Source organism: Trachymyrmex cornetzi, unplaced genomic scaffold, assembly GCF_001594075.2.
Source record: "Trachymyrmex cornetzi isolate Tcor2-1 unplaced genomic scaffold, Tcor1.1 scaffold21, whole genome shotgun sequence".
In the NCBI taxonomy this organism is placed as follows: Eukaryota; Metazoa; Arthropoda; class Insecta; order Hymenoptera; family Formicidae; genus Trachymyrmex; species Trachymyrmex cornetzi.
Window position 1 is genome coordinate 952867 of NW_017296741.1, and position 21045 is coordinate 973911.

Here is a 21045-nt window from a genome sequence, read left to right on the forward strand (position 1 = left end):
TCTCTCTCTCTCTCTCACTCACTCTCTCTCTCTCTCTCTGGATCTAAAGTTTTGGATACTTCGGCGAAATCACTCTTTTCGTACATCTATGTATAGATAGCACTTCATTACTCGCGTGGGGTGTCCAGAACACCCCCGCTTTATAAATTCCGCTGAATGTATATGAGTACTATTTATACACGTTACTATATTTAGCGCAAATTGTTTCACAATTTAAAATAAAATTTTCGTATTTATCTTAATTTATCTAAAGAATGTATACAATATTATTAATCTTTATTCAATTGTAAATCATAAAAAACAATGAATTTGATATATATATATAATGTTGGAGTGTCAAAACAAAATAACAAAATAAGGCTCGTGTAAGTTTGAACAACTAAAATGAAATTAAGGTCAATAAAGATGAAGTAAATAAATTCTATTCTATTCTAATTAAGGTCAATAAACAAAGCAAAGCGATAAAGCAGAGAGATAAAGTTAGAGCAGCAATAAAACATATCAAATTTATTAAAATCAATAATAAATATAATAAGATGTTTCAACTTTTATGGAATACCAGAAACATCTCACACGAGTAACTACATTTTAAAAAATACCACGCGAGTAATGTAAGGTTAATCAATTTCCAAATACTTCGAGGAAAATTTACGGGTCTAAGGTCTACGAGCACGATCAATTTGTCGGTGTTAAGCGTTTGATCTCGCAACGGTCTCGAAGATCCACCAGGATTTTCCTTGAGATGCATCCATACATCGATCGACGAGGAGGCGATCCAAGAATCCGGGAATTCCTGCGATTCTGGATTCCCCGGATCTTCCCAGATCTCCCAGTCCAACTCAGTGAGATCTATAACATACTGGAGCGAGTCATGGAGCAGTTGGGGGGTCAATTTCTAAACAAGGATTCTGATGCAAAGATGGTATTGCTTTTTCCGTCGCTGATTGGCTGATGTTTTACTATCATAAGTAAAAAAAAAAAAATATAGAAGGATCAGTATTTGCTTGTGTTCCTATTCTCCGTCGAGCTGTAGTTTTCTATAGTTTAATATAAGGAAGGCTCGCTTCAGAAAAGAGAGCTATATATTATAGAGCTCACTGGTCCAACTTCTCGCGTCTCGATCGGAGATAGTCGGTGTGTCGTCAAGAGGTAGAAACGTGAAAGATTCACGATTCGTCATTTTCACTGTCCTCTCTCCAAAATTGCGTTCAGCACGAAACACGTGGCGCAATATTCACACGAAGCCTAAGAGACGAGAACGCCAGTGACAATAGTGATAAAACATTGTAAGTTGCGTCATTGAACTCGCGAGGAATGGAGAAAAGTGTGAGAAAGCAAATTACTCTCTCAAGATCGCTTCCAATTTACACCCCCACCCCCACCCGTCCTCGTTTCCTAATCGATTAACTTATCGCGTTGGAAGAGAATTGATATCGTTCCGATTACTTCGCCTCAATTGCTATCACGATCAGTCTCGAAAGGTAAATCCGGTCGTAAATTGCGCGATTTATTTTTCGTCTAAGCCCTTAGAGGTAACCTTTTACGTCTCCGCATCTTAACGTTATTCGATATAGGTACATCAAACAGAAAACACGCGACTGCAAAATGCGCTTTAGGAGAGTACAGAAACGTCAAAACGTTTAAATTGCACTGCCAGCCAAACGATAGTTGAAACAAAAAAATAAAAGTGGGACTGTATTTTTTATTATTTCAGTAAATAAAATGACGGGACACGTGCGTGGTGTGTGGAATGTGTGTCAAAGTTCAAAGCGCCGATCGCCGTGAAACGGTGTCTAAAATAAGATTTTAAAGCGTAAAACTTAAGCTTTTAAGCCTTAAACTGTTAGAAATTGATCAGTCGCAATCGAATGTAAGGAGACTAATCGACTATAATTGATCAATTTCTTGCGTTTTAGGACTTTTAAGTTTTTCGTCTTAAAATCTCTGATGCTTTCCAGCAAGAAACACAGATGACACGGTGTAATACCATGAATCACTACTATCCATTTCTACCAATGCAGATTTAATCTTGGTTTTATAACTTTAATCTTAGTTTTATAATACTTATTCTTTCTAAGAATCAGAAAAAGATAAAAAGTAGGTTAGACCAAGATTGAAGTTAATCTACGTTGGTAGAAACTGACATACATTCTTGTAGTTTGCCAATGTTAAGTAAAGATGAAATGATCACTGTGTTGTTGGAAAGCATCAGAGATTTTAAGGCGTGAAAGTTAAACTTTAAATCTCAAACCGTAAGAAATTGATTAGTCTGCCGATTATTCTCCTTACGTTCGATCGTGATTGATCAATTTCTTACGGTTAAGGCTTAAAAGCTTAGATTTTACATTTTAAAATCTTATTGTAGACGCTGCTTAATGCAGTGCTGATTTGCAATTCTGGACATTGACTAGACTCCAGAACACGGATTAATCATTACGTCAATGTTATAATTTCTCTCTAAAACTTTTAAACCTGTTTTCACAATATATGGTTACCTAAAGGTTAAAGGTTACCAAGAAATTCATGAATGAATTTCATTGATGGATCCCTCGGTGACCTTTAATCTTTAAATAATCATACATACCATGAAAACGGCCTTTGAATTGAAAAGTGCAATTGCATTTTTAAAGATTGAAAATTGAGCCACTTTTTTTCAAGACTAGGTACCTCTATTTTCACTCTTTAGGCCTTGTTCCAGCAATATAAGATTAAGTTTAATCTCGGTTTAATTTACTGTTCATTTTTTTCTAATTCTTACAATTCAAAAAAGATAAAGAATAAATTAAATCGAGATTAAAGTTAATCTTGTATTGGTGGAGCCGAAAATTAAAGTGGGATTTCACTCCAAAATATTTCGAGAATTTCTAACAATGTAACTGTTACGTATACAGTACATATATTATATTTATGGTTGCCATTTTTCCTGACGGAGAGATTCCACTATCTTGCCAGAGATTGATTACCACTATTAAAATTACTATCTTGTAATGCATTCTCTAGAAAAAAATATCATGAAATCTTTTCCGTTAGTCGGAAAGCTGGAAATTTGTTTAAAAAGTCAGAGAGATGGTAACCATTGATTATATTACATTTATTGTCGAATGGAAAATTACAGTTCTGATATAATGTTACTGTTAGTTTGTGTTCTACAGTTTATGTGTCGGCATTCACGTCTCTATTACTTTCCTTTTTCTACTTCCATTAAGGATGTTTAGTATTTATTTTCAAAATATTAGAAATTTAATAAAAATTTTACAGATTGTTCTATTATTATGTTTATGTAAAATTTGAGCACACAACTTTCTTTAAAAATTATTTAATTTTTTTGTTTGTCTTGATTCTTATGTAAAATCGCGTTTTATAATATTTATTTTCAAATTTGATGAGGAAATAATATCAAGAATTAAAACAAATTTTTATACGTACATATACTAATAAAACAATAATTAATATTCGTAAGTATTATTTGAATTCACTTACTCGATTAAAGATTACTGACTTCAGACTGCAGCAAAATATGATCAAATATGGTTTTACTGCATAAATCATTTACTGCATAAGTCAAATTATTTTTGTTTTTTGTAATTAGTTTCAGGGAGTATTCACGGGATAATATCAAAGTTTTTTGAACGATATTGACTGATATTAACTATTTTTACCTGATTTTGACTGATATTTTATCCGACATTGTATAAACAAAACATCCTTAAGAATGCAGAAGGCATGAACGTCGATATCCATCCACAAGTCAATGCCTATAATTACAAATCTTGGACAGCATCGCTGTAACGTAACGGCATCGAATTCTTGGGTCTGTTCTTTTCAGCTAAAGTTTTTGCACGGTTCATGTTTCTTCCTTTTCCCTCCACGTTGCAGAGAAAAAGGAAAAAGATGAACCGTGCAAGAAGTTCAGCTAAAAAGAACAGGCCTCTCGTCGAAGACGGTGTGAACTAACGATCGTTTAATTACCCAATGTAATTATCAAGTCGCTCACCGGCCACAGGTAGCTCCTTCGCCTTTTCGTCGACACCACCATTTTCTCATCCGTCGGCTCCTCCATTCCCTCGTCGGGCAAGAGAATCGATCTACAGTCGATTGTTCGACAATTAACGCGATAACGACCGGCCGCCATCAAACGCCATCATCACGAATATCAAGAAACAATATTGATCGCCGCTAATTATTATCACTCCGCGGCGATCAACCGTCACTCAATTCGGCACTCCGTGAACTCCGATCCACTTCGACTGCTTCACGACACGCGCGATGTTCTCTCGAGTCTCTGGACAGACAAATAACGGGAGACGAGTCGCCCGTCACTAAAACTTTCGAGGTCCGTTAGGAAAGATCGGACGACGGCAACTTCACACCGGTCACGTTGCGCGCTGCCCGCGACAACCGCGATCGACAGTAACGAGAATCAAGAACACGTTTTGCGTGCGAGACTTCCAGATTTAATTGCTCTCGGCCAGAAAGTATGCGGCGTAATCAACAGAAAGAATTCGCTCGGTGTGTGCGACATGCGTCTGTTCGGAGTATCTCGACGCACTTCTCCCCACCTCCCACTTTATCCGCGCGTCCGTTAACGGAGTGAAGTTACGCGCGAGTCAATGTAAACAAGGCGCGCTCTAGCCAGCCGGCCGGAGTTAAAACAAAACTCTCGCGATCTTGTATTTTCGGGTTACACTCCAAAACGGTATCTCCGACAAAAATGTTATCGAAATCGAAATATATATATACATGGTGACAACAAAGAAGAAAGATAATGGCTGCGTTCAATAGAGAAAACTAATCAGTGCTTAGCGATTCTTTAATCTCCTCTTGTAGGGCACGTAGAGAAAAAATAAAAACACTTTCATTATAAATAGTAGTTACCATCTGGTAACAGGCTCAAATAATTTATAAAATTAATAAATCGAGGGCTACAAGCCAAGCTGGATCTTAATGCCATAAATTATTAAAACGTAAGTTTATTACACAAATGTTTCGGCCCCTATTGGATCATTCTCAATGTTTAATTGGATACAAAATAAAATCAGCAGCTCATTTAAATAACAGCATGTCAAAAACGTACAAAGATTAAAATGTTTTTGACGTGCTGTTATTTAAACCGTGTCTCGCGCCATGTTTAGCACCGAGACACTGCCAGTGTCTCCAGATATAATTGGTTTCTATACTTACACTGTTAGAAATGTAACCACGAGCTTCCTTTACATGTAAATGAAGCTCGTGGTTATGAATGAAATTAAAAGTAATGAATGATTTATAATTGAAAATTAAGTTACAGTATAAGTTACTTAAATGAAAAGAACGTGTACATTAAATTTCATAAATTTTCATGAAAAATACATTAAATTTAATGTAATGTCATGAAATTAAATTCAAATTGTGTAACTTAAAAGTAAATAAAATTTAAGAACATTTCTAACAGTGTAGATTCAGCGAAGAACTAAAGGCAAAAATTAATTATATTAAAGAATCACTAAGCGCTAACGGATTAATTTTGTTTGCTAAACCGATTACCAAAGAATGTTCTAATACAGTTTAGTGCAAGAATAAATAAAAGAAAAAATAAATATTATATAATATCGAATAAAATTTCTCTCAGAGAAGATATGTTGAAATGCAGCCTATAGGAGAATATAATGCCAAAGTAAAGCTTATCAGTTATCGCGTGATTTAACGCGAATAATGCAAAGCCTAGCGCTGCCATTCTATTGTGACGAGACGGAAACAAATTTTGCAATAATTTTTGCGGATGATTTGAGCGCGATATTACATACTTGAATGCGAAAATAATATTCTGTTTTTTACTAAAATAATTTGCGATGTTATTACATATAAATCGCTGTGTTGATAAGAAAGCGACAAGAGTAAAAAATATTGTATTTTTTAGATAATGGAAGGAAAGATTGTAAAGATTAAAAGCCTAATCTACAATGTGCTATCTGCTTCTTGTTTCTCACTTTTTACTTCTCGTCTTTTCCTTTTTTGCGACCGTTTTAGCGATAATTATATTTCTTGTCTTTTCCAAAGTTTGTCAACTTTTATCTCAGATAATAGAAAACGAAGAAACAGGAGGCAAAAAAGGAAAAAGTGATAAAAAACAAGAAATAACACAGCAAATCACATACTAGTAATAGATTAATCTTAATATATTTTTATGGAAAAACAGTACATTTGTAGCAGCTCATTTGCTTACGTAAAAAAGTGTCACAACTTTATTAAAAGATGAAACTCTCAGTCCGATCTGTAAATCAGGCTTTACACTATGAATTTTAAAAACTCATGACACACAGTTTTAATGGAAAAAATTAGAATTAAAAGTATAACATGGAGAGAAAGTAAAGTTATAAAAATTACGTATATTCACTGTCGTAATTAAAACTTCCCAATTTAGAAACCCAATTTAGAAATGTAAAAATACTCTACTGAAACATTACTAACTTTGAAATATATTACTTATATTAATACAGCAATATGTAATAATATTTTTAATCAAAAATATTAATTAATTTTGCAAATGCTAAATAATATCTTCATATTACTTTTAAATTTTTATTGGTATAATTATATTTTTTTTCTATTTTTCTCTTTAACCGCTTTTTTCCCCATCGCTTTCGCATTTTTGCATATCGAGCGCGTAAAATCGATAGTGAATTTTTGACGCGAACTTCGCGCCCTTCCAAGGGATCGTTTCCAAAGCGATTTTCTGTGTTGTGTTATTCACACGTGAGATGAGCGTCGAAAGTGCCGTAATCGAGTGACGGGCAATTCCGGAAGGAACCGTTTTGATTATCCGCCACGTTCAGTCGCGATCGTCATAATTCGCGCATAGTTCGTGCAAAGTAAAGGCCATGGCACACAAAAAACTTAAAGCAGTAAAACGTAAGCAATAACCAATCCAACTTATCCAACATGTTGATTTCCTTACTGCTTACGTCTTACTGTCTTTTTGTATGCGTGGTCTTAAAATGAAGAATGGAATCGTCGACAGTGAGGAATAGCGACGTCGCATCGATAAAACGAATAAACACATCCGTTACGTTTGAATGACTGAACGTTTCCATGGTGATTTGATGTTGGGTATCATGGTAAGTCTTCTGCCTGTTCTACAATAAGGTCGCAAGTCATAAACCGTAAGAAATTGGCCAATCGCAGTTGTATATGAAAAAAATAATTGTCTATGATTGGTTAATTTCTTACAGCTTACGGCTTGCGATTTATTGTAAAACAGGTTTTATGCGTGGATATAATGAGTGCTTTTCAGCAAGTAAACAGTCAGACACTGAGTAACACAGTGAATCATTTCGTCCTTGTTTAACACAAACAACGAGAATGTAATGATTCACTTGTTACGCTGTGTCTGACTGTATTCTTATTGAAAAACACGTAATGACAGTAGCAATAGCAGATAAGGCTTAAGAGTAAGAAATTGACCAATCGCAGTCGAATGTGAGAAGAATTATCGACTGTGATTGGTCAATTTCTTACTCTTACAGCCTCGTCCGCTACTGCCATTGTAGACCACGTATTAAAACACAATAAGTGTAGTAAGCCTTAAGGACTACCATTTTCCGTAACCCCGGATCTACAATAGAATTCTAAGCCTTAAGCCATAAGAAATGGACGAATCAATCGATTATTCTTCTCGAATTCGACTGTAATTGGTCAATTTCTTACGACTTAAGGCTTAAAATACCTATTGTAGATCCAGGATAATGCGTCGTCTACAATATATGGAATAACATATAAAGAAAAATAATTTTGCTCTAAATGCAAAAGGCTTGCAATATCTACTTGTCAAATTTGTTTGCTGTTTATAGCAAACAAATTTGCATATTTGACAAATATTTTGCATTTGTTGCAAATAATAATTTTTGTATCGAGTACAAAAAATAAGTATTTGTTACACCTGCAAATAATTTTCGATATCCATATTTGCAAGTAGAATTTGCCGTCATGGTACCTATAGGATTAGCATTCATAGTAAATTTTTTCTCTGTAAGAAGCTTGATGTAAGAAGTAACAGTAAGAAATTGATTAATCACAGTCGAATGTAAGAAGAATAAACGACTATAAATGGTCAGTTTCTTAAGGCTTAAAGCTTATTACACCTATTATGTTTCGGAATTAATGCTTTGAAGTATTTTTTGATCGGTCAAACGTAAAATTCTCTCTTCTGATCGGTCAGTTCAATGCTTCGAAGCATTTGTAGTAGAACTTTAACCGCACCCTTAATTGCATAAAAAAAGGAAAGAAAAGAAAATCATGCACATAAAGCCGTGCATTTCATACAGGATTACCTTCCTTTCCGCAATTTCATAAGAGGCACCATTATTTCCCAATGATTTCTCGCGAGTTCTGGAATTTGATCTTCGAACGATTTTTTTTTCTTTTATTTTATTTTTTTCTTTTACATTCTGACGCGAAAAGTTAATGCAACTTCTGTCGTAATTGTGTCGTCCTGAGGACGCATTCGTCGAAACGACAGTGTATAAAGTACCAAGAGGGTGTTTCTCGATCTGCTCGCTCATCGTCCATAAGATCGAAGCTCGAGGCGGCTGTCTGCGTGTCGCGATTAATCCTCCCACTCCTAAATTATACCTCTCTTTAATTTCCCCAAGAATCCAATATCTAAGTAGCTTTAGTTAAATTTAATTAGCGCAATAACACGTCGACAATATATTTATTACTTTTAATTTAAGTATCTATCAAAATAAAGACAATAATTTAACGTGATTTATTTTACCTCATTACTAATGCACGAAATAATCCGTCGAAATGAGAAGTGCTCCGCCAATTGCATAATATTGCGTATCGATAGGGAATGAGAGGATTAATGATAAAGCGGAGAGTCGTGTGGAAAATACGGAAGGAAGAGAGAGAAGGAGAGAGTACACGAATAATTAAACCGCAACCGACCGCGGACGTTAATTAGTTGCATAGCAATTAGCAGTAAGTGACAGATAGATGAACTTTGTATTATCGTACACCTCGCGCTAGAATTTGGCGTAGCACGAGTTTTAACTTGATGCGCTAATGTTACGCACTTTGGCGACGATTATTATTATTATACTGCGCGTATGAAAGCGCGTGCCGACATAAATATATAAATATATATATAATTATATATATATATATATAAAAGAATATGTTATATATATGAGAGATGAAAGGAAAAAAAGAAAATGTTGCTAGCTAGCGTTGTAGACGATACAAAGATGGCTTTAGTGTATATAGTTTTGTAAAGTGTTAACTATAGTGAGGAGAGATTTATGATTATATGTATAATATATACATAAACAATACATTGCTGCGAAAATGTATGAACTCGTACGTTTTCCAATTGGTATCATTAATTACGAATTCTCGTTGGCGATTGGAGAAGCGCGTGAAATTGGTGAACCGTCTCATCGTTTCGTTAAACATAGCTGCATTATTAATATATCATAAGGCCGCGGGGAACGTTGACGATTACGTATATAATATGTGATATACGCGTGAAAAATTTTAAGCTGTCAATAGAATGTCCTAATATTAAATATTATAGTGCCATTACACGGTTTTTCTTCGTCACTCACCTCTCTCGCGTTTCACAGAGAGCAGGTATATTGCATTATTTGTGTTTTATTACTTTAAAGTCCACTTTAAGTAATCTATAGATTGCGTCACATTATTATACAATTCTATTTATAATTTTATATGTCGTCGTATTTAATACGAGAAACATTTGAAGAATTAAAATATATCTATGGAATATTCGCATATCTAAAATGTATATTAAAATATATATTTTTAAAAAATTGCAGTATATCATGCATAAGATATAAAATTATAAATAGAATTTTAGCTTGTGAGAATTCGACATAAATCATGGATTTCTAAGCAAAGTGGATTTTACATTTATAGCGTATCTCAAAAATTTTCCAGGAAGCAGCAGCCACGAATAAGGTAAGAGAAACGTACAGAGAAACTTTCGTAGTATTATCCGTATAGAATACTTTTCATAGTAAGCTGCGAAATTACGCGTATTACGGTCAGACTTTTATTAATTCGACGATACTTATGCATATTCACATCCCACATTTGACGCTGTACGTAGAATGTCAATACCGGTCATGGTTTATACAGTTTCAATAACAGTTACAGCGATCAATCGGACAGTTCGACGGATAACGCATGCAACGTCTCAGGCAATATTGGTCCGCTCCAGGTTTATCGGCGATATCTCCGATAGCGTCACAAGTGTTCCTGTAATCATATCGAAACAAGAATCAGAGAGGAATTTTTGAAAACACGAACGCTAAAATAAAAGTCATAATCGAATTAATTCTTCAATCCCGCTGATCCGCTCAGATCTATAATATTTAACAAAATGTAATTTATTTTCTGACTAATATTTAAAAAATCTTTTTTTTGGTAGTTGATAACTTTGTCTGATAATGTAAAATCTTTTTCTGTGAAAATTGCTTATCTGTTATTTTTTTAGAGCTTTTTAGTCATATCTACCTAAACAATGCATGATAGTATAATAAATTTGACTCAAAATGTAATTTATCTTTTTATTAATATTTTATATATATTAAAAAATTTTTTTTCTCTAATATTTGATAACTTCATTTATTACCGTTAAAATCAATTTTCCGTGAAAATTTTTTATTTTTTATTTTTTAAAGCTTTTTAATCGTATTGACCCAAATAATATGATCGTATAGTAAAGAATAGAGACTAGCAGGGTTAATGCAATTCCGAGTCAATAACAATTTATTGCTTAAACTCGCGTACCGATCAATTTAATGGATACTCACAGGCAGTGACAGACACCAGGCGGACAGTTCGACGGGATGCGAATGCAATTCACTTGACACCAATTGGTCATATTCTGCCTGTATCGATAAGCCGCAGTTGGCTCGCACACTTGAACTCTGAAATCGTGAAACCCATGCACGTGCGTGTCGTATCGACAACAATTGAACGTTTGACGCTGACACGCGCGCGAATTAACGTATCCTTTTAACACAACAATTCTCACCTCAATGGCCGTGCGAGCGGCGCGGTGGAGTATTTTGGACCTATCGAGTACAGCTCGTAAAGAATATTCTGATACAGAAACCGCGGCGGTATCCCACCGGTACTGGTGACGATGCTCACGTCGGCGCAGTTGCGGAAAGTTTCTGGTCTTCCACATCCGACGGCTTCCGTACCGTTTTCACAGGTGCCCCACATGTTTCCTGATAGTAAAACAGACGTGATAAGAGATCGCCCTCGAAGCGACATAGCCCAGGGTAGCAAGATTAGCCAGTAGCCATTTTGAGCCGGAATCCATAGTCCGTCCTTAATCTCAAGACAATCTCATGAAGCAATCTCTTAAGATGCTAATACTCTCTGATTGGTTCATGACATCTCAAGCACTAGCTTAAGACCATCTCGAATCTTGAGTAACGTCTATGGATTCCGCCCTTGATGTCAGTAGTTAGTCATTTCGAATTGACGTCATGTTACCTACACTGTTAAAAATTTCATGAAATTTAATGTACTTTTAAGCTACACAATTTGAATTTAATTTCGTGGCATTATATTACATTTAATGTATTTATAATTGAAAAGTATATTGTACATGTACATGAAATTTAATGTATTTCTCATGAAACTAGGAAATTTAATGTATTTTTCATAAAATTTTGTGAAATTTAATGTACACGTTCATTACATTGAAGTAACTACTGTGACTTAGTTTTCAATTAAATCATTCATTACTTTTAATTTCATTCATAACCACGAGCTTCATTTACATGTAAAGGAAGCATTTCTATTTAAGATGTAATAATGACGTATTTAAGATGTAATAATGACGTTATCTTTTTGATCAATTAACGATGTCATTTATTTATCCATTTTACGATGTCCCAAAAGAACACATAAAAGTCAACAAAAAATCAAAATGGCTTAATTTTGATTCTTAACTTTTCAATAAATAGCCAAATTTTGTAACAAAAATCATCATTTTGATTATCGTGACGTCAAAATAAAGTCATTTTAACTTTCTCTTAACTTGGTGCATTTCTTGGGGTATTTACAACGTTATACTTATCAACGTCGATGGATGGCCAATTAACGACGTACTGGTAACGTTATTAGTGATCAATTAATAACGTCATTCATTTATGCCGTTGGTAACACGAAAATAAAGACATATTTTCAACATTGGTTTATGACTGTAACACATCCATGGGCGGTATTCATAGTCCGTTCTTATTTCTTAAGACTGTCTTAAGTAATGTCTTAAGACGCTAATACGGTCCTCTGATTGGTTCGTGACTTTTTAAGACTATACTTAAGACTATCTTGAATATAAGATCTGACTATGAATACCAGCCCTACGTCATTTTTATGACGTTTGGACGTCACCTTCGTCATAGAAATGACTAATTGAATAAGACGACATCTTGCTACCTGGAAGAAACGGGAAGAGTAATTGCACGATAAAATTTCGTAACCTGTGTAGTAGTTCCACTGAATGACGCATTGCGAGCACGTTATGTATGACGGTAACGTTACCATGTACTTAATGATGCCCTTCTTTCCTGTGTCGTGCGGAATCTCAAAACGAACGTCCTGCGTCCCAGACACGTACAAAGGATAACTGTGCGATTAAGGTGTATTAGCGAAAGCAGTAGTTTCACGTACCAGTTGTAGAGATCACTTACGAATCGAAACACTCCTGAGTTGCTTCGCGCGACGGATCGTTATTAGGACAAAGATACATCTCGAATCTCCCATAATGATTGGCTGTAAGTTCGACTTCCACCTCGATTTCCTTTAAACAGATTATACTGATATTGTATAATAAAACGAGTATCATAAGTTCACAAAAAAGACACTGAAAAAAATGTTGTGTCGATAGTATCATTTTCATTGAAAATAATTTTGTTTAGTCAATGACTTTATTAATAAAACTACAACAAATATATTACGCTCTTGTTTTAATAAAATTTTATTTCTTTCATTAATACTGTTGTTGAATCGACGAGATTATTTTCAATTAAAATAATGCTGTTTATAGCATTGTTTTTCAATGAAGGAGAACAGAACTCGATAAGAGCCAAACGCAGATATTAGAGAACAGAGTTAAAACATTTATTGTTGAAATATCATATAACAATTGTGAACGTTTTGGCTGTAATTTCAGTTTTTTTTTTTCAGTGCAATAAAATTTATACAACAAATGCCTTTTTATTTTGATTATTATAAGTTTCAGCGGGTGATATTTTCTTCATAAATACAACGAAAATATAACGAAATAATTGTGCTATTTAAAATTTGCATGCATTACGTTGTGTGCGAAAATGTCAAAAGTTACATTACCTGCCCCAAGGTGTAGTGTCGAACGATGATCCCATTTGCGAACTCACCACCGGCCTCGTGCGGACGCTGGCTCGAGTGATACGCGTCTCCGCAAACGCCGCACTTGCCTTTATTCTGCTCCCAATGCACTGATGAACAATAGCCATCTTCAATATTAGCTTTAACGCCGAACATCCGCGGTGATTACAGCAGATTAATCGTAATTTGCGAGAACGAACCTGCGTATCCACCGCAAAAAAGCTCATTATCGTTGTAATTGACTGGATTCGGATAGCCGAACCGCCACATTGCATTTCTTGAAGGTGGATCCATTAATCTTCCATGGCCGTGGACGTCGAGTACCTTTTCAAAGGTTCGTGACGAAAGGTAGGTTTGAGAGCAAGAAGTAATTCAAATAATTGCGTAAAAATGAAACTGTTACTTTGCGCCTTGCTTCAATCGTGCTATACATGCAATGCCATTAAATGGGCGGCCTCGTTAACTTTTTACTCGCGTGAGTGAGATATTAAGGGCGCGTCTGTGGGAAAGTGCTACGAAATGGTGAATTGTACGAGGTTGGATGTATTTAAGGAGTATATTGAAAAACGAGTTGGTCGAACTTTCATTGCCATTGGCAAACAAAAACAAGGCCTTTTGGACTTCCTTAAAATGTATATTCATAAAAAGGCCTCTGTGGGATCGAGAGAGTGGAAATCCTTCTAATAATCTTAATGTCATTCACATAATTTAAAAAAAAAAAACAAAATCTTACTTGCATGAAGAAATGTAATACTACGAGCAGGATATTGTTTCGTTGATGCCTGATGATCATGTTTTCCTGAAACTATAGTATTACTGTAATTAGTAAAGTATTCTTGTTTATTCGTGTTCGGTCGAAGAGATTTGATTTTTAAATAGTGAATGAATAATACATGTAAAATATAGTCTAGAAAAGCTATCATTCTTTGTTATAGACAGATAAAAACTCCATTACGGAACAAACGAAGCGATGCAGTGCATCATTCAACGTCGAGCTTTATGTTAACTCGGTCAATTATGAACTTCGTATTCATCTCGCATTTAACTCCTATTGGGAGAAGTTTTCAGGGGCATTCTAAGGGGCATGAAAACTTTTCCAAACTTGGAATTAGACAATGTGACCAAAACTTCAATCGCATAGTAATGAGTTCCGCCTTCGAATGATGGGGAATGAGATTACAAAGAAACAAGATTATGCCGGATGTCCTTGAATCAGCTGGTAGAAGCCAAATCTTGCGTAAGAAAGTGAAGCAACGTGTATTGTGCCAATGGTGTCGTTACGACAATAATGGCGGGAACGTCATTGGCGCTTATGTCACATATTATCAAGCGATACACGTATAGCGTAGGATTAGGATCGGCGCCAAGGATCATTCTTTCAGTGGATGAAGAATATAAATTTTTATGTCAATGTTTAGAAGAAATCTTAATCCTTAATACACACCTTTGGGTCATTCGTGTCCTGCGCATTTCTTTTTTGTTGTATATAATATACAACAATATTATATACAACAATTGTATATAACAATTTATATAAATTTATTATAAATATACAACTTTCTAAAGATGTCAAAATACATACAAATTACTTAATAATTTTTATATACTTGTAAAAGTGATAAAAATTAGTGTAGTAAGGGTGCCAAAAACTAAGGTGTGTACTAAGTTAATATTCATTTTCGATTAATAATAAAAATGTGATTATTTGCACATGGATTAGCATATCGAATGGAAATGGAATTCGCTAACATGTACACGTGTCATTGACAGCTGTTTGACACGCGATGAGATACATAGTGATCTTAAGTGACAGCATCCATTAGGCTCTAATATGAACCATTTACAATGTCGCAGTCTCAATCAGCTGCTGAATTTGCACGTCGAATTTTGATGAGATAAAACCGTAGATTCATCATTCGCGACAGATGCTTTGATTTGAAAATAGAAATAACGGTAATAAGTTCTACAACGTTTTTTAACACGATGGTATAACTGTAACCCTCAAATGTGACTAATTCTTAATACCTAATATACATATAACAATTCTTATAAAATATTAATATTAAAAGAATTAATATTAATATTTCTCTCTCAAATAATTAATATTAAAATTAATATTAATTGTATTAATTATTTTATTTACATTTGATTTATTCTTAGAGCCATAAAATTATTTTTATTTTAATATTAATTATGTAACAATAATCCTTATATACATATAATCATTATATATATATATAGACTTCATTCTTTGTTGGGTCTTAATTTTTTACTGTGTGTAACAAATTTACAGTTTACATAGTTGAATTGATCAAAAGTGACTCCGCAATAGCAGGATTTGTGAAGCCACAATGAGACATATTCGCCTTGTAGTCCAATTAAAACGAAAGATTCAGCGAAAATAAAACAAACCCGGTTAACCTTCGTCGAGAGCAGCTGGTCAAATCGCAGTGCTAAATGAAAGAAAGCACAGCCAATTCCCTTCGGAGGGAATTCTCTTGGAAGAATTCGCATGCGGTGGACGGAGATGCGACATAATGGAATTCAAAGCTACATAGCGGGATGACGCATAAATCTAACACTTATAACGTAAGGCTGTCTGGTTCTGACAACAATGTTCCTCGCTCCTTCCCGACCTCTTTATCGCACCGCGATTTTAGCATCGAAATTCCTCTCACGCGATAGTCAATTTTTAAAAGAAGTGATGCTAATCGTGGTTGTAAAATGCGAAATAAATGGAATTTTGACTTTGAGAATAAACATGAGCCGAGTATCGTGCCGAATTCCTATGCGAAGCGAATGACCGGGAACGATTCTGCGAGCCCAGATTAAATCAGTCATTTACAATTAATTCTTTCTCAATGTTATTCTCCACCTTCTTCCGTTAGATTTATAGCACCGTGCCAATTTATCTTTTTTTTCACACGTCCTAAATTATGTTTATAACTGTACAAGACTGCCCGTTACTAAATTTATATATCGAACCTGCTGACAGTTTTCTTTACTGGCTTAATATCTCGATTTATAAACATACCAAGTGAACGGAGGACAAGAAAAGATGAGCCAATAATCCGCATAATTACTAGTGATTATAAGGTATATCGGTGTTTGAATCCTCCTCGTATCGTATTCTCTTCATATATTGGGTCGGTCGCGCGATTCGAAAGTTGCAGTCATAAATTATGGATCATTTGCAAGTGCAATTCTCTTTATCAGTTAATAAACACGTGACATAAAAACGTTTGTAAAATCCTTGTTTCTCCTTGAAACTAATATAAATTCTATTAACTCTTGACACAAGAAACGGAAACGCATAATACCTATCATTACGGCTCGCAAATGTGCGTTAAATATCGTGAAGAGGCAATTTCTTGACGATAATAAACAGTAAAAAATTATTACGATCAATGAACGTTTAATAATATTTCGATGTATAGAGGAGAAGGTGGTATTATGGCCAGTGTATATACTCCCTTAATATTTCCGCTATTATATAGCGAATCCTAATGATTACCTACGGAATTATTTGTTTAGTAGCTCGCCGTTATTGACCATGACGCTAATATACAGGGTGTTTTCAAATTCTCGCCCGCGAAGTACAATGCGTGATGCTTTATGCTAAAACAAACAACTTTTTCCTTCAACTAAATTCCGATAAATAATTTTTGCGCTTATTTGTTGACTTCAACCTGCTCTCCTGCAAAAACTACTTATCGAGCGCAATTTTGCTAAAGAAAAAAGTTGTTTTTTGTTTTAAAACGAACAACTTTTTCCTGTAGTAAAATTACATTCGATAAATAATTTTTTTATTTACTCGTACAACTTCAACCTGCTCTCCTGCAAAAACTACTTGTCAGACGCAATTTTGCAAAAGGAAAACATTGTTTCTTTTAGCGTAAAGTATGACGTCTTGTACTTCGCGGGCGCGAATTTGAAAACACCCTGTATAATACTCAATAGTCAGCCCTTATTAAAATGCATTTTTACTTTCAAGTAAAATTTCGTTTCTCTGAGATACATGTTAGCATTTAATTACACCTACTTCCTTATTTTTCATAAATTTGAGCGTATTATCATAAGAATATATGTATTTTTTAGTGTTATTTGCTATTTAACATTTTATTTGACTGTATATATTTTGAGATATGCAAATTTAAACTTGGTCCTCTATGGATATTGATTACTCACAAACGTCTTTTTTGAGGTTTTCATATTAAAATAATTATTTGATAATCGATTGATAAGCTCTACTCTTAATCTATAGTTTATATTACGTGTATTTTTAGTACTGAAATTTTTAGTACTGAGCAGCTTATATACAGAAGTTATGTGAATGTACGATACTTTCATTTGCATACATTTTAAAATGTTTTTGTTAATTTTGTAACTAAATACTGTTTTTTAAACAAAACTAATATTTTCAAACTATTTTTATGGAAGGCTACATTACCACCCATTTTTTTCTTCGAGTCATTATGCAATGTCGCCACATTTTTATTAATAATTTAATAATAATATCTTAAGTAATAAATATTTTGTAACTTTGAGGAATCGATTCGACAACATTTTAACGAATGTAATTGTCAAGTTTTAAATATTGATTATTAACAAAATTATATAGTGTAAAATGTAACTGGGGTGCCATTTAATACCATCTTCTTCTCTAATGATTAAATCGTGTTATCATTTGCATTTTCAATAAAAAAACAAAAGAATTATCGATCACACTCAAGGATTGACGACCTATCCACAACTGCGAAATCATTAAATTAAAATCGTGTTCGCCGGGTTGCACCGGTTTGAGAAAACGGCGACATAGTAAAATAAGAGAGAGAAAGGAGAAAAAGAGACTGACGCACCTCCTGTTTCCACGTCAAGTCAAGGTCGCAATAACGCCACAAATTCATCTAAAGACTAGAGATTACGGGAGCAATCAAGTTTAAAGACGAGATTCAGTCTCGTGAACTGCTTCGATCGACTTGCAAATATATGCGGAAGAATTAATACAGTTATTGATAATACTGTTCAACATTATTTTTCAATACGTGGGTGAATAATTATTTTCGATATATTTTTACCTGTTGAATACGAATCCGTTATCTAAGTTTGGCTATCGTGTAGTAAAATATCGTGTTTTTAAATTTTATTAATGCTACGCAAAAGTACCAACTTTTAAAATGCATTTTCTTTTTAAGTATGATTTTTCATTTCCAAGAAATAACGATTTGAAAATAGCTCTGTTCTCATATACTTAATATGTAGGAAAAGCATTTTATTCTATTTTAATTTTACATTATATATATATATATATATATGTGTGGAAAGTGTTTTTATACTGACGTAGTATAATCGGATCATACAAAATAAAAAGCAATATGAAATTGGCAAAATACATTATATACACCAAAGAGCTTATAATTTTAACTCATTAAAGATTATAATCTTCTTACCCTTTTATATTTTGTTAATTTTATATTGCCTTTTATACTATCTCAGCACAAAAACACTTACTTTTCATATAATGTAGAATTAAAATGGAATGAAACGCCTTTTCCACGTATTAAGTGATCATCCTATGATATAAGAAAAGAGCTATTTTTAAATTATTTTATCTCGAAAACGAAATATACCGAAATAAAACAAAATGTATTTTAAAGCCGAAAGTTGATACTTTCGCGTGGCATTAATAAAATTTTGAAAAAATTACTAACACTGCTATGACATCATGAAAACCCTCGAAATCATCGTTTTCGTCTTTTTAACGCCATTTTTTTCAAAAATTATAACGTGAGCCAAAATCGATCAACAGATTCACTTTAGCAAGCAAAAATAAATCGAAAATGAAATTCACACACGGATTGCAAAAAAAAAAGTCAAATATTTTCAGGCTATGTAATTGCTTATTGATTTATAAAAGTAAAACCATTCCTTACGCGATCTTTGAAATAATCGATCATTGATCCCATAATTAAATGCATTTTTGGATCACAGAATGCGGGACTCATCCCCGCCGGCTTCGTCCGGTACTAACAAATTATGAATGACAACACGTAGAGTATATCGGTACCGCAAAGTCATACTCACTCGAGTGCACGTGCTCGGCCTGATCGGATTGTTAAGCAGGTGAGAATCGGCAGGGTGCTCTTTCGGAACGGGTTGCAGGTTGTCACCTGGGAAGACAGTTCCGCACGATCGGACGGACCCACTCGAGTGCGTTCACGCGAGTGACAATGTGCGTGAGTCGTGCGCGGCCCAGAGCTGCCCAAAAACACGATCACCTCCAACCGTAGGCACAGGACTTTGAGGCGTGGTTTCCAGGTAAGTCGGATGGGCCCCCAGCTGTATAGTGGGGATGATCAGAGGCTGGAAGCTGGAAAATCCTCGATCGCGGTCCATTTGGCATTCGCTCGAAATTGTATCGTCGACCAGAGGTCCGACCATCGTTCGCATGCTCGCACGTTTCAATACAAAGTTCGTATTCGAACCATGAGAAAAATACGGTATCCTTACTCTGTCAAATAAGATCCGCTGACTGACAGATCGGTTTATTGCTTTCGTCTGATATACCTGTCCAGTCATCGATTTCTTTATATTCTGTCTCGAGACAAGAGCGATCGTAACTGGTTATTTGCCTTCCGCCTTTCGCAATGGGGTCAAGCGCAGCATAAACACTTTCAACTATGTATATACTGAAGGCACGTGCCTGCAGATGTATATACATCTATATACGTGTACATATTAAATCGTTCGGAAAGTTCGTTTCAATTTCACGAGCCCTCAGAATTCACTGACAGATCAATTCTTCTCCAATAAGAAACATTCATTTTGGAGCAAGGGCATCGTGCAGCTACCCGAGAGATGGGCCAAGGTCATCGAACACATTTCTCTAACCTAAATTTTTCCTTATTATCCCTTCTTCCATTCCTATTAAACTCCCCCACTACAAAGGATACTCTCTTTATCTAATCGTTATTATTTTTTTTATCTTTATAAAGGTCATTAAGGCAGTTCAAAATAGAACGTTACTCTGGAAGATAGAAGTTCTTTTCGTAACACTGCATCTGTTATAAAAATTAATCTAACATTGAGATTAAGAACAATTTGTAACTTTAATTATTATATCGTTGGAACTCGATCAAGGTATTTACCATTATATCAATTTACTATTATTACATAATATTAATACATAATTTACTTTGATCACAGTTTTTCAACAGCTTTTCACAAATGCAATTTTATCAAATATTTATACACGACGGATACATTGATCGAGACTATTGCAAATTACGTTATACTCTTACGTTGTATTCAACTTAAGGAGGTTGTAAGGCTGAGGCGGGCAGTGAGAGGGGAATGCTGTAATACAAAAGAAATATGGAGTGTAGTCAACATTTAAACATTAAAATTTGAAGAAATAAACAGCTAAAATTTAAAGAAATATGGATTATAATGCAATTAAAATGCAAAAAATATTAGTGTTTATTTGTGTAAAAGTTTCAAAGATAAACATATATTTTTTAAAAAAATTTTTAGAACAATAAATATTTTTAGCTCAAGAAATGATTTGGCAACGGTGTAAAACTGAAAAATCGAAGTTGGTAACATTGCAAACTGCAATGTCTGATTGCAATGTCTGACGGGTAGATAAGGTTAACGTGA

At 34.4% G+C, this 21045-nt stretch overlaps 2 protein-coding genes across 2 annotated transcripts in view; both read right to left on the bottom strand.

The window, feature by feature from the left end:
- Nucleotides 1-5019, bottom strand: part of MICAL-like (protein) — an 83480-nt gene extending 78461 nt beyond the window's left edge. The window contains exon 1 of the mRNA XM_018505585.1: nucleotides 3995-5019. The gene's annotated coding sequence lies outside the window, so the exon portion shown is untranslated. The remainder of the gene's footprint in view (nucleotides 1-3994) is intronic.
- Nucleotides 5020-10018: 4999 nt separating this feature from the next.
- On the bottom strand, nucleotides 10019-19880 carry LOC108759903 (uncharacterized). The gene is given in 11 exon segments (XM_083287352.1): nucleotides 10019-10254; nucleotides 10812-10928; nucleotides 11036-11234; nucleotides 12501-12646; nucleotides 12711-12820; nucleotides 13369-13496; nucleotides 13587-13710; nucleotides 14120-14185; nucleotides 19471-19523; nucleotides 19526-19721; nucleotides 19723-19880. Coding segments are annotated over 11 exon segments (1371 nt in total). The 5' UTR covers nucleotides 19837-19880; the 3' UTR covers nucleotides 10019-10136.
- Nucleotides 19881-21045: the final 1165 nt, after the last annotated feature.